Source organism: Gorilla gorilla, chromosome 7 (genome assembly GCF_029281585.2).
Source record: "Gorilla gorilla gorilla isolate KB3781 chromosome 7, NHGRI_mGorGor1-v2.1_pri, whole genome shotgun sequence".
In the NCBI taxonomy this organism is placed as follows: Eukaryota; Metazoa; Chordata; class Mammalia; order Primates; family Hominidae; genus Gorilla; species Gorilla gorilla.
Window position 1 is genome coordinate 17,136,820 of NC_073231.2, and position 13,514 is coordinate 17,150,333.

Sequence of the window (13,514 nt, forward strand, 5' to 3'; positions counted from 1 at the left end):
CTAATGGCCCACATTTGTTTTATCTGTTTTTGTACCTTCTTTATTTTATTTTATTTTATTTTATTTTTTATTTTCTTTGATCTATCTATGGGCTCATGTTTTTGTACTTTCCATAAACGGAATCCAACAGTGTGTATTCTTTTGTGGACTTCCCTTTTAATATGACATTTATGGAATTTATATCATTTGGATGTTTGTCCCCTCCAAATCTCATGTTAAAATGTGACACCCAATGTTGGAGGTGGGGACCATTGGGAGGTGTTCGGGTTATGGGGGCGGATCCCTCAGGAATGGCTTGGCATCCTCCTTATGGTAATGGGTGAGTTCTTGCTCTATCAGTTCACATGAGAGCTGGTTGTTTAAAGGAGCCTGGCATCTCCTCCCCTCTCTCTTGCTCCCTGTCTGACCTTGTGACACACGTGCTCCTCAGTCACCTTCCACCATGAGTAACAGCTTCCTGAGGCCTCACCAGGATCCAAGCAGATGCTGGTGCCATGCTTGTACAGCCTGCAGAACCATGAACCAAATAAACTGCTTGTCCTTATAAATTACCCAGGCTCAGGAATTCCTTTACAGCAACACAAAATGGACTAATATAGGGATTGATCCATATTGTTGCATATGGTTGCAAACTTTCATTCTTTTAACTCTGGTAGCATTTCATTCTATGAATATACCACAATTTATTTGATCATTTTACTGATGATGGTCACATGTGCAGTTTCCAGATTTGTGCTACTTCGAAGAGTGCTTCTTTGGATATTCTAGCATATGTCTTTTGGTGAATACGGGTGTCCATTTCTTTTGGATATATGTATATACCTTTAAGAGTGGGGTTGCTGGGCCATAGGCTATGCATATGTTTAGCTTTAGTTGTTGCTGTCAGGCGGTTTTCCAAACAGATTGAAACAATTCACATTTCTTCCAGTGGTGTATTAGAACTTACTGATTCCATGTTTTCACCAACACTAGATATTCTTTGTGTTTTTCATTTTAGCCATTCTTTTGTATAGGTGGTGGGATCCCATTGTGGGTTAAATTTGCAGTTCCCTGATACTAGTGAAGTTAAGCCCCTTTGTGTGTGTTTCCTGCCCGTCTCCTGACCATTATGAAGTGTCTGTTAAAGTCTCTCGTCCATTTTTCAATTGTGTTGTCTTCTATTACTTTGTGATTTGTAAGAATTGTTTATATTCTGGATACTACTCACTTGTCAGCTGTATGTACTATGAATACTTCTTCACACTCTGGGTTGAATTTTCCCTCTCTTCATGGTGTCTTCATTTTAATATAGTCTGCTTTATTTTTCCTCTTATGGTTAGCACTTTATATGACCCTTTGTAAGAAATTTTAACTTACTCCAAGGTCATGAGGATGTTCTGTGTTTTCCTTTAAAAGCTTTATTGTTCTATATGATAGAAGGAGGTTTTAATTCATAAATGTATGTCAGTGTTTGGAGACAGAACTGTTCTAAAGCCACGTGTGTTTTCCATAGAGCTAAAACATAGAGGACTCACTACAGGCAAAAGTGTGGTACAGAAAGAAACTCAAGATAGAGGTAATAGAAGTTCCCATCACAAACAAATGAGAAATCCCTTCTGATGACAGGGCTAAGTGCTTATAGCCTATTACCCTGGTCTCTGTGCTAACTTCTTAGGAGGAGCAGGTATAAAAAGCACCGTCTTGAGGACATTTAGTTATAGCACCTCCTCCCTGGTGACAAGGAGCCACTCTTGGGGACAAAACAAAGCCTTCTTTCTCAGAGTTCACTAGACTTCTGTGGGTCAAGTACAGAGTCTCATCTCCTTGATGAGACAGTAGAAAAACCTTTTCCCTGGAAGCCTTTTCAGTTCCTCGGAATATTTTTACTATTTGCCTCTGGGTGTGAATATGTGCGTAGCTTTCCAGTGATCATTAAGAAGTTGGAAAAACTTGGGAAAAAACTTTTTTACTTTTATTTGTCGACACATCAAATACTCAAAGTTGCCTTTGAAATTGTGGCTGTTGGATATATATGTTAATGTCCACCTCTCTATCCCTGTTTCTTTACCCAGAAACATGGCATTAAGAAAGATTGTTCAGGGGCTGGGCGCAGTGGCTCACGCCTGTAATCCTAGCACTTTGGTAGGCCAAGGCGGGTGGATCATGAGGTCAGATGTTCAAGACCAGCCTGACCAACAGGGTGAAACCCCGTCTTTAGTAAAAATACAAAAATTAGCCAGGCATGGTGGTACGTGCCTGTAATTCCACCTACTCAGGAGGCTGAGGCAGGAGAATCGCTTGAACCTGGGAGGCGGAGGTTGCAGTGAGCCAAGATCATGCCATCGCACTCCAGCCTGGGTGACAGAGGGAGACTCCATCTCAAAAAAAAAAAAAAAAAAAGAAAAAAAAAGAAAGATTTTTCAGGGTGGGAGAAGATGGGAGGGGTGATTTATTGGGGGAAGGATATGTTCATTATCTTGAGTGTCTTGATGGTTTCACACATACATACACACATACGCACACACATATGTATGTAAAAACATCAAATTATATACTTTAAATATATGCAGTTTGTTATATGTCAATTATTCCTAAATAAAACTGTTAAAATGTGATTTAAAAATTTAAAAGAAATATTGTTTAATTGGCTAGAGTTCCATCATTCATGAATTCACTAAACGTATTTAGACCTATTACATTTAGGGCCAGTGCTAGATATTATGGGCTAACCAAAGATGTGTATGAAATCTTGTTTCTTTTTTAGAAGTTCAGAATCTAGTAGAAATACTTAAGCCATTATAATACTTTACAGCACATGACATATTTCAAGTGCTGTGGAATTAGGGAGTGTGGAGGTTATATTTCTTTGAGAAGGTGGAGAAGACTGTAGGTAGAAGTTGCCACTTGGCTCACAATAGTAAGTTCAAAAAAGTAGGATGCAAAACTGTGTCCAGTTTTCTCTCAATTTTATTATAATATATCTCTACTAGAAAGAAAACTTTTAATCTTTATGAAGAAAAAAGGGGGAAACTTATATGGTAACAAGTTGTCATCTAATAAAAACTGATGTATACTTTTTACTTTTTCATGATCTAGATATTCTGCAGTTCATATGACGAACTGAGCTTTTTATTCCTTTTGGTGGGTGGAATTAGAATACCCATGATATCTCTCCATCAAGAGTTCTGAGGGACCCAGGCTGATGCCTCCAGGACAAGGAACATTTCATTGCAGAGATAAGGGATAGGGAACTTGGAAAGCAACACAGTGGGGTAATCCTCATCTTTTCAGATGACATTTATGCCATAGCAAGTCACATAGGGTTTACCTGAATTCAAGTAGGTAGAAAAATGTTAGCCTAATCACATGCCCAGGGCAGGAAAACTAAACATTTGTGACTTCTCAGTAGAACCCTGTTGCTAGTAGCAGGAGCTGCCAATGTCCTTCTCTTTGTTTTTCTACCCTTTGGAAACATGCCAGGCCACTAACTCTCCTGTTAGTTTTCTGTCACTTTCTGTCCTCTCTTCCTTCCTCCAAGAAATAAATGCTAGAAATAGGCAGAGTTTGTGGGGCAAGGGAAGGAACAAAGATGATTCAATGTCTGAGATCTCCTCTTCTGTGCCTACATCAACTTCCCCCAGCAAAGTTAGTTGTATCTTCGTCTACTCAGTCTCATTTATGTTTTTGTCATCACATTTACGATTTCTTTTGATTACTAGCATTCAATTTTGGGGGTTTGTTTTAAGGTTGCATCGTAAGCTTTACAAGTTGCTTGAAAAGTAGCAATAAAGGTAAGATATTACAACACTATGTGTCAGCATCCTTGCACGCTAGTTATTTAAAGTGTAAAATAATCATTTCAAAATATTAATTAAAAAAGCAGTTTCCCTGCCTTAGGAAAGGTGTGGTTGTAAGAAACAGAAATGAGTTCAAGTGAATAATATTTCAGGGCTAGAACAGGGTATGGATTTGAGATTCAAGGTTAGGAAATGAAGTACCTCAGGACGCAAGGCTGGTACTCTAAAATGAACAGGTTTCTTGGAGATGAGTGACCCTGAGCCCCTGTCTAGAGCCTACATAGGGACTAGAACTAGAATATCATCTGCTAGACTTCCCCAGTCCTTCTGCCTTTCCCCCCACCATGTTATGAAGCATCACGGAATCTCATCTTGTTTTTCTTTCCCTACAGCTACATTTATTTTGCAGAAAAATATTCTTTTGCTTCATCCATATGTGCATGGCTAAAAATGGACTCCCTAACACAGACTCCAAGTGATCACAACCAACCACTTGTGGTCATCTGACTACGTAGGTCTTTTAGTTCAAATTCTCAAGACTGGGTCAGTCTCACCCATGGACTGGTTCCCTGTAGGTCTGGTTTTCAACCTGGGTCCACTCAGTGAGGTGGGGATCCCTGGAAAGAGGAGGCACAAGGCTCAGAAGCAGGTTCTCTTGGATCGACAGTGATGAGCAACTCTGATGCGCATCCTTCTGACTTCCTAGTTAAAACGTTTACCGTCTCATACTTTTAGTTTTTTTGTAAACCATCTTAGAAGTTATGATTTGTAGATAACATACTTCACTAAAACTACATGAATGAAAAAGGATGCTCAGGAAAAATGCTTTGTTTTGGGGACATTCTTAAATTGGAAAACACTAAATTAACATTTCCAAAGTGTCTTCTGCAGAATATTATTTCCTAAAAAGACAAGAGGTGTTTAAAGACAGAAAGAGTATTATAGACCCAATAATTCTGAGAAAAAAGCCAGATTTTTGAAACATCAACCGGGACTGTTTTCTCCAAGATTTTTCAAAACTCATAGTGTGCTGGTGTGCATTTTGAATCTCAAAGGAGGGACACAATGTGAGGCTTTAAATACTGACTTTTTATGTGGATTATTTTATGGGTCTGGAATTTGACAGCACACAGATTAGGAATCCTGGCTAATCCAAACCCTTTATCTCTCGCTTCATCTGGAAACCCGTGCTCTTGTTTTAGTAGTAGTCTTATTAGCTTAGTCACACTTTCAAACTCACAAGGAATTTGCTTATATACATAAAATTCATGTGGAAACTATTGTAGGAAATTTAAATCCGCAGCATTTAAAATTTAAATCTGCAGTGTTTATAAAGTTAACTGTAAAATATCAGAAAAACAAAATAGATTCATATTACTTATACACTTAAAAATAACTCTCTTTTAGGTTACTCGATGGTAGTAGAGGCCATAGAAAACTTAGGGGAAGATCTCAGGGGGTGCTGTTCAGATACTACAAATTCTGAGCTTGAAATTGAAGTCATTTTTAAATTGCATATTGCAAGGAACCCAGTTTATGTCGGTTACCACTTAACATTTCCAAGTGCAATAAAGAAAAACTTACTTGTTCTAGTGTTCTCTAAATCATATTGCTTGATTGATTCCTTGAGAAAGGGGAAATGTAAATAGAGTAAAATCTACTGAGATTTTGATTTAAATGAAAAGCACACAGTGTTTCTGTTTTTCTCTTGTGTGGGCAGTTATAGCCAGCCATATGTTTACTTTGTAAATTTCAGTTGAAGGTGCAACATAAGCTGTTTCAGTTTGGGTGGAAGTTTAGTCAGACCTCACAAATTAGATTTATACTCAGTTAGGAGTTTGCTAGGATTTTTTGCAAGGGCTGTGGGTAGGTTCATACTGATTAAAGACAACCTATTACATTTTAAGAGTAAATCCTGAATATCCCTTCCTTGAAACGGAAGGAATGATGGAATTATATTATCATCATTTGGTGATACTTGTAGTAATAACTGGGGCAAGAATCATTGGTAGATGCTAAAACTGGTGGGTGAGCAAATAAGAAACAATATTTGCATACTCTCAAAGTCTCTCTCCATACAGGGAAGACACCATCTTACCCAAGTACTTCCCACTTCCCAGGATAGGGGTAGAGGTGCGGGGACAGAGGCTGTCCAGGGACAGTATCTTCTCTCCAGTTACACTCCCATCTGCCAGTTTGCAGGTGTAGTGTCCCCTCCCTTCCCCAGCTCCTCGGGGTGATCACTCCCTCTGCTAACCAAAGCCAATACTACCCTCTGTACTCAGAGCCAGATTCCATTCTCATTATGTGTATTTATTTGATCATTTGCTGGGGGTCTGCTGTGTCGTAAGTGCTGGGGACTCAGTATTAAATAAGACAAGTCCTTGTTCTCCAGAGTCTTCCAGCAGACTCTGCCAGAGAAAAATATCTTATCTAAATTCAACAATTACAGGACTATGTGATCCCTGTAGAGGTATGCATGGGATGCAATAGCTGATAGCCATCAGTAGGGCCAAATGGGTTCTTAAATGATTGAAAATACTTTCATACTGATAGGTAAAAGCCACAACCCGAGCCCCTGGCCACTTCCCTGGGATACCACTCACTCACATGACAAAATAGAATAGAATAATTCCAGGGTTAAGCCCAAAACGGGACCTGCTCTTGTGCTTTTCTTACTCCTTTCCTGTTGCCCTTATCCTGCCTGGAAGGTCAGGGAAGCCTTCCTGGAGGAGATGATGCCTTTTCCAAGAATGACTAGAATTTAGCCAGGTAAAGCATAGCATATGTTCAGGCCCCTGGATGAGAGGGAATGTGCCACCACTGAGAAACAATGGGTCATTGGGTATTATGGCTAATGCTGAGGAAAGATGGTGAGAAATAACCCTTAAGAGGTCGGGTGAGGCCAGATCGGAAAGAGCCTTATGTGCCCACCTAAGCCAGCTGAACCCAATGGGACAAGCTATAAAATGCCTCTGAAGAAGTTGAAGGTAAGAACTGAGGAGGGTAGCGTGGAGCAAGATGGCCAAATGGAAGGCTCCACTGATGGTGTGTCCCCACTCCGCCACCCTCCCCACAAGGACCAGAGTTAACACACAAAAAAAGCATCTACATAAGAACCAAAAATCAGGAGAGCGCTCACAGTGCCTGGTTTTGACTTCATATCACTAAAGGAAGCACAAAAGAGGGTGAGCAAGACAGTCTTGATATGCCCATGCCATCCCTCCTCCAACCCCCTGGCAGTAGCCATCTGCATGCAGAGAGAATCTGTGCTTAGGGGAGGGAGAATGCTGCATTTGTGAAACACTGCATCGAACTCAGTGCTGCCCTGTCACAGTAGAAAGCAAAGCCATGTGGCTGAACTCAGCTGACAGCTGCCCACAGAGGGAGCATTTAAACCAGCCCTAGCCAGAGGGGAATTGCTGGTCCCAGCAGTCTGAACTTGAGTTCCCGCAGGCCTCACCACTGTAGGCTAAAGGGCTCTGGGGTACTAAATACACTTGAAAGGCAGTGTAGGCCCCAAGGACTGCAGCTCCTAGGTGAGTCCTCCTGCTGAACTGGCCTCAGAGCCCGTGGACTAGGTGGGGAGGAGGGAACGCCACTACTGAGACACCAGCTAGGGCTGCTAAGGAAGTGCTTGCACCACCCTGCTCCCAACCCAGGCTGCACAGCTCCTGGCTCCAAAAGAGCCCTTCCTTCTGCTTGAGGAGAGGAGAGGGAAGAATAAAGAGGACTTTGTCTTGTATTTTGGATACCAGTTCAGCTGCGGTAGGATAGGGCCCAGGCAGAGTCCTGAGGCCCTCTGTTCAGGCCCTACCCCCCAGATGATATTTCTAGACACACTCTGGGCCAGAAGGCAACCTGCTGTCTTGAAGGGAAGGACCTAGTCCTGGCAGGACCCATCACCTTCTGACTAAAGAGCCCTTGGGCCCTGAATAACCAGCAGTGATAGCCAAGTAGTACGCTGTGGGCCTTGGGTGAGACTCTGAGTCTTGCTGGCTCCAGATGCGACTTAGCACATTCCCAGCTGTGGTGGCTATGGGGCAAGACTCCTGCTTAAGAAAAGTGGAGGGACAAGGAAAAGGGACTTTGCCTTGCACCTTAGGTACCAGCTCAGCCACAGTGGGGAAGGGGTCTTTGGAAAGGGGAGGGAAGAGTGGGAAGGGTTGCATCTCATGGCTTGAGTGCCAGCTCAGCCACAGTACACTAGAACACCAAGTAGACTTCTAAGGTTTTTGACTGCAGTCCCTGGCTCACAGACAGCACCTCTAGACCTGCTCACGGCCTGGGGGAACTTGCTACAGAGGTTACCGTGAGCCGAGATCATGCCACTGCACTCCAGCCTGGGCGATACAGAGAGACTCCATCTCAAAAAAAAAAAAAAAAAAAAAAGAAATCCTGTGATTTGCAATAACATGGATGGAACTGGAGGTCATTATGTTAGCTGAAACCAGTCAGGCACAGAAAGACAGGCTTCATATGCTCTCACTTATTTGTGGGAGCTAAAAATTAAAATAATTGAACTCATGGTTATAGAGAGTAGAAGGATGGTTACGAGAGGCTGCAAAGGGTAGCAGGGAGGTGGGAGGGAAGTGGAGATTGTTAATGAGTACAAAAAAACAGAATAAGACCTAGTATTTGCTAGGACAACAGGGTGACTATAGTAAAAAAATAATTTATTTGTACATTTTTAAATGACTAAAAGAGTATATTGGATTGTTTGTAACATAAAGGATAAATGCTCGAGGTGATGAACACCCCATTCTCCCTCATGTGATTATTACACCTTGCATGCCTGTATCAAAACATCTCATGTACTCCGTAAATATATACACCTACTATGTACCCGCAAAAATTAAAAATAAATAAATAAGAAGCAACACAACCAGTCCTATATTTTACAAAAATAATTATGACGTAATTGAAATTGGGAAAAGCATTGAATGACAAGAGAACTGTTTTGCCAGCTGTTGAAGTAATTCAGTAAAGAAATGGGCACCTATACTAAAATAAAAGCAGTACTGATATAGAGACATGGCTGGAACCCAAATACTAAAAAGGGAGCATTAATAGGGCTTTGTTATCGGGTTGAAATGGTGAGCTACCTGTTATGAAATTTTGAAATCTATTTAGCATCAGATACAATGGTCTTATCCAAAGTAAACCATTTGGTAAGAATTTTGGCTATGCTTCCAAAATTAAGAATTCATCTTGTACAGGAACTTATTACACAATAATTAGCTCTTTCTCAAACCATTGTTTTCCTTAACATAGCAGGTAAAAACCATGCATTTGCTAGTCTTTTGGCAACTATGGCGAGGTTATAGTGAAGGTATTGTTCTTTGCAGCTTATAAGAAAGTGTGCAAACAGCATGACTTTTGCAGTTGTAGGCTCCAGATTTTAGGAAATCTGCATCATCCATCAGCCATCTATGGTGCATAGGCTGACCTGCATGCCTTGGGTTGGTCCTGTTTTCTCCAGGATGGATCATGAAGCCGCCCAGCTGGAGAAGCAGCATGTGCACAATGTGTACGAGAGCACAGCCCCTTACTTCAGCGACCTGCAGAGCAAAGCCTGGCCTCGTGTCCGCCAGTTCCTGCAAGAGCAGAAGCCAGGCAGCCTCATCGCTGACATAGGTAACCAGGCAGCCTCATCGCTGACATAGGTAACCAGGCAGCCTCATCGCTGACATAGGTAACCAGGCAGCCTCATCGCTGACATAGGTAACCAGGCAGCCTCATCGCTGACATAGGTAACCAGGCAGCCTCATTGCTGTCATAGGTAACCCAGCACTGGGCCGTGTAGCATGAAATACCTTCCATTGAGCCTTTGCTTTTCTGGTTGATTTTTGTTCTAATAGGAATCCTGAAATTGCACCCTTGGCATGCCAGTACCTAGTATATTCATTTTACAGCAGAAACTCGAGACAGTCAAGTCAGCAGCAAGTAAAAAACTTTCTCAAACTTTTTTTTTTTTTTTTTGAGATGGAGTTTCACTCTTGTCAGCCAGATTGGAGTGCAGTGGTGCAATCTCAGCTTGCTGCAAACTCCGCCTCCTGGGTTCAACTGATTCTCCTGCCTCAGCCTCCCAAATAGCTATGATTACAGGCACCAGCCACCATGCCCAGCTAATTTTTGTATTTTTAGTAGAAACGGAGTTTTGCCATGTTGGCCAGCCTGGTCTCAAACTCCTGACCTCAGATGATCCATCTGTCTCGGCTTCCCAAAGTGCTGGGATTACAGGCTTGAGCCACCGTGCCTGGCCTCAAACTTTACCTTTAGACAGTGGCTTTTCAGGGCCTTTGTGTACATCCTCCACCAAAACGGACCTGACTTTGATTGACTAAATCAGGATGGAAATGATGGCTTGTGAAACTAACCGTTGTAAATTTAAAGATATTCACATTTGCCAAATGTGTTCTCCGCTGGTGGCTCACTTTGAGTGGCTCACATGCCTTCTATAGAATTGTGGGATTATGGAAGAGGTCCAGTAATATCTTATGAATCTCATGGGTCCTTTCCTTTAATTATTCTATAGGTGTTTCATTATAGGAGCGCATCTTTAATTAGACAGTATTTTAATAATAACTTATTTGTCTGGAGGACGTTGGTTCAGTATCCTCGTAAATCAAGAACTGGTAAACCGCAGCTTAGTAGATCTAGGACTAAGACTTAAGATGTGGTTGGAATCTCACTCAAGGCCTACCCACCTAAAACTGCGTTCTAGCAATTGCATGCTGACTGCACCCATGAGTTGTAAGTCTGTAGTTGCAAAGTGTGTCTAGTTTGATATTCATTCTAAATACTGGTAAGAGAAACAGACATACCAGAACTTGTGGCTTGCTGAAGACGGTATGAGTAATGTGGAATCTGGGGAAGGGGTGCATGTCACATGGAAATTGGGAGTCTTTGAAAAATATCTCTATCATGTAAATTAAAAAATAATAAATCTAGTTTCAGAACGTGCAGTGACTTTGGAGCTCTTACCACGTATAATCTAAGTAAGCCACGCACCAGGATCTTAAAATCAGTGGGGGAAAGGAACTATTCAGTAAATGGCTTTGGGATAATGACATATATAATCAGAGAGTTTCTTTCTCACACCTTACATCAAATTCCAAATGAAGCAAAGATTTAAGTATAAGAAAACGAGCTCATTAAAGGACTAAATGACTAGATTGTTATTTAAAATATTCTCAGAGGCAAAATGCCTATATATGATACACATACAAAAAGAAATCATAAAAGAATATACAGTTGATTGCCATTATTCACAGTACTTACATTTCATATATGTATCATAAACATTGAATTAGCAAATACTGAATCATTGTTTTTAGGGGAAATATTGGATTAGGCTCCTGTAAGCTTCGAGTCACAACATTTTTGTCAATTTACCAATGTATAAGCTTGTTGCATATGTGTTTCTGTTTAAAGACACCTTGTTTACTATATATCATTATTTCATAAACATTGGGCTCACGGCCAACACACTATAACTCTTTCATGAACAAAGCTTATCTAACACATATATTTTGTCCATCAGAGACATCCCAGCCTTCTTATGTTCAGGAACACTAGACAGCATTTCAGCCCCAGGCTTAGGCCATTTGAAACAGCAAAATCACCAGTAAAAACTGTACAAATGGAGAAATTGTGGCCCTAAATAGATTATGGAAAGGACACTTGATTATGGTATGGGAGCTGAAAAAAGGAGGCTGGGTATGTGGGTCTCAGGTGACTCAAATATTTTGCTGCACTGTGAGTATTTAAGTCTAATAATGACCATGCAAGGCTGTAGCATTGACGTTGGGGTTACAAATAAATTTCAGCGGGTAGATTAACTGCAAATATGGAAGCTGTAATTTATGAGGATTAACTATATTGACAGATAACTTTGACCCTATAAAAATGGAAAAGTTCCACAAGACAAAAATCTAGACAGACATACAATTCAAGTCAAAAGACCAAAATCAAACTAAGTAAAAATATCTGCAACACATGTCATAGAAATCTAGATAATTTTTTTTTTTTTGAGACGGAGTCTTGCTCTGTTGCCCAGGCTGGAGTGCAGGGGCGCCATCTCGGCTCACTGCAAGCTCCACCTCCCTGGTTCACGCCATTCTCCTGCCTCAGCCTCCCGAGTAGCTGGGACTACAGGTGTCCGCCACCATGCCCGGCTAATTTTTTGTATTTTTAGTAGAGACGGGGTTTCACCGTGTTAGCCAGGATGGTCTCGTTCTCCCGACCTCGTGATCCACCCACCGTAGCCTCCCAAAGTGCTGGGATTACAGGCGTGAGCCACCGCGCCCGGCCGGTAATTTTTTTAATCTACTAAGCATTCTTCAATATCACTGTAAAAAAAGACCAGCATCCTGTCATTTGCGACAACACGGAGGAACCTGGAAGATATTATGCTAGGTGAAATCAGCCAGGCACAGAAAGACAAACACCCAGTGATCTCACTTATACATGGGATCTGAAACAGCAGGACTCATACAAGGAGAGATTAAAATGATGGTTACCTGGGGCTGGGGTGTAGAAGCGGGTGGGGTAGGTGTAGGAAATGGTAAGATGTTGGTTAAAAGGCTCAGAGTATCAAACAGAAGGAATTAAATTCAAAAGAAAAAAAAGGGAAAACTACCAACAAGTCACAAGAAAAATAGGGAAAGGATGTGAACAAATGGTTCAAAATATGTAAAAGTATTTTAATAGGTAACCCACTTATACGGTTCAGCAACAAAGTACAAAAGAATGCGTAGTGTAAAATCTTCTCCCATCCCAGTCCCTGGCGCCAAGCAACCCACACCAGAGGCCTCTGATGCTGTTAGCTTCTTGTATGATCTTTTTGAGATGTTTTATGTAAAAATAAGCGTATTTGTGCCTGTGAGTGTGTGATGGGTAATTTCCCTTTTTTGATTACACTAATGGTAGTATACTATAAAAACAATTATAATTATACACCTAGGTTTTGTTATACTTTTAATATATTGAGGAAATCACTCCATATTTATATTTATTATAGAGCTACCCAGTATTAAACCTGCCTAGCATTCTATGCTAATAGTGCCATATTAACATTTAATATATGTTGTTTGCTGTATTTTGCCACTACAAATTACACTACAAATAGGTCAGGCGCGGTATCTCACACGTGTAATCCTAGCACTTTGGGAGGTGAGGCGGGCAGATCTTTCAGCTCAGGAGATCGAGACCAGCCTGGAAAACATGGTGAAACCCCATCTCTACAAAAAATACAACAACAGTGAAAATAATTAGCTGAGCATGGTGGCACGTGCCTGTAGTCTCAGCTACTTGGGAGGCTGAGGTAGGAGGACAGCTTGAGTCTGGGAGGCAGAGGTTGCAGTGAGCCGAGATGGTGCCGCTGCATTCTAGGCTGGGTGACACAGTGAGACCCTATCTCAAAAAAAAAAAAAAAAAAAGTCTCACAAATAATATTCTTTAAATACCTCTGTGCAAATCAACAACTACATCTATAGTAAATATCTTTTTGCCAATTTGTATCTTTTGAATTTTGTACTATATACATTTTTTAAACTATTCAATAAATATGGTCATATTTTCATTCCAAAATGAAAGATTCATTTTAATGAAATTGAAGTTAAAGAAGAAAGAAATGAAAAAGAAAGAAGTTCAAAGGGATGAGGAGAAGAAAAGACAGATGGTAATATGACTGTCCTCTAAAGGAAATGGTCTCTGTTGCTAGGTTTTTCCACT

At 41.0% G+C, this 13,514-nt stretch overlaps 1 protein-coding gene across 6 annotated transcripts in view; it reads left to right on the top strand.

Moving 5' to 3' along the window:
* TRMT9B (tRNA methyltransferase 9B (putative)) overlaps positions 1-13,514 on the top strand; it is a 77,372-nt gene that overhangs the window by 44,597 nt on the left and 19,261 nt on the right. For 2 of the 6 annotated variants that reach the window (XM_063709067.1, XM_063709068.1), the window contains one exon: positions 9,259-9,413. The exons of 1 other annotated variant lie outside the window; for it this stretch is intronic. In XM_063709067.1, coding sequence (XP_063565137.1) covers positions 9,259-9,413 — 155 coding nt within the window. Of the gene's footprint in view, positions 1-9,258; positions 9,414-9,463; positions 9,530-13,514 lie in introns of those variants that run through there. 3 more of the 6 variants (XM_019032777.4, XM_019032776.4, XM_063709069.1) reach the window with 2 other exon arrangements.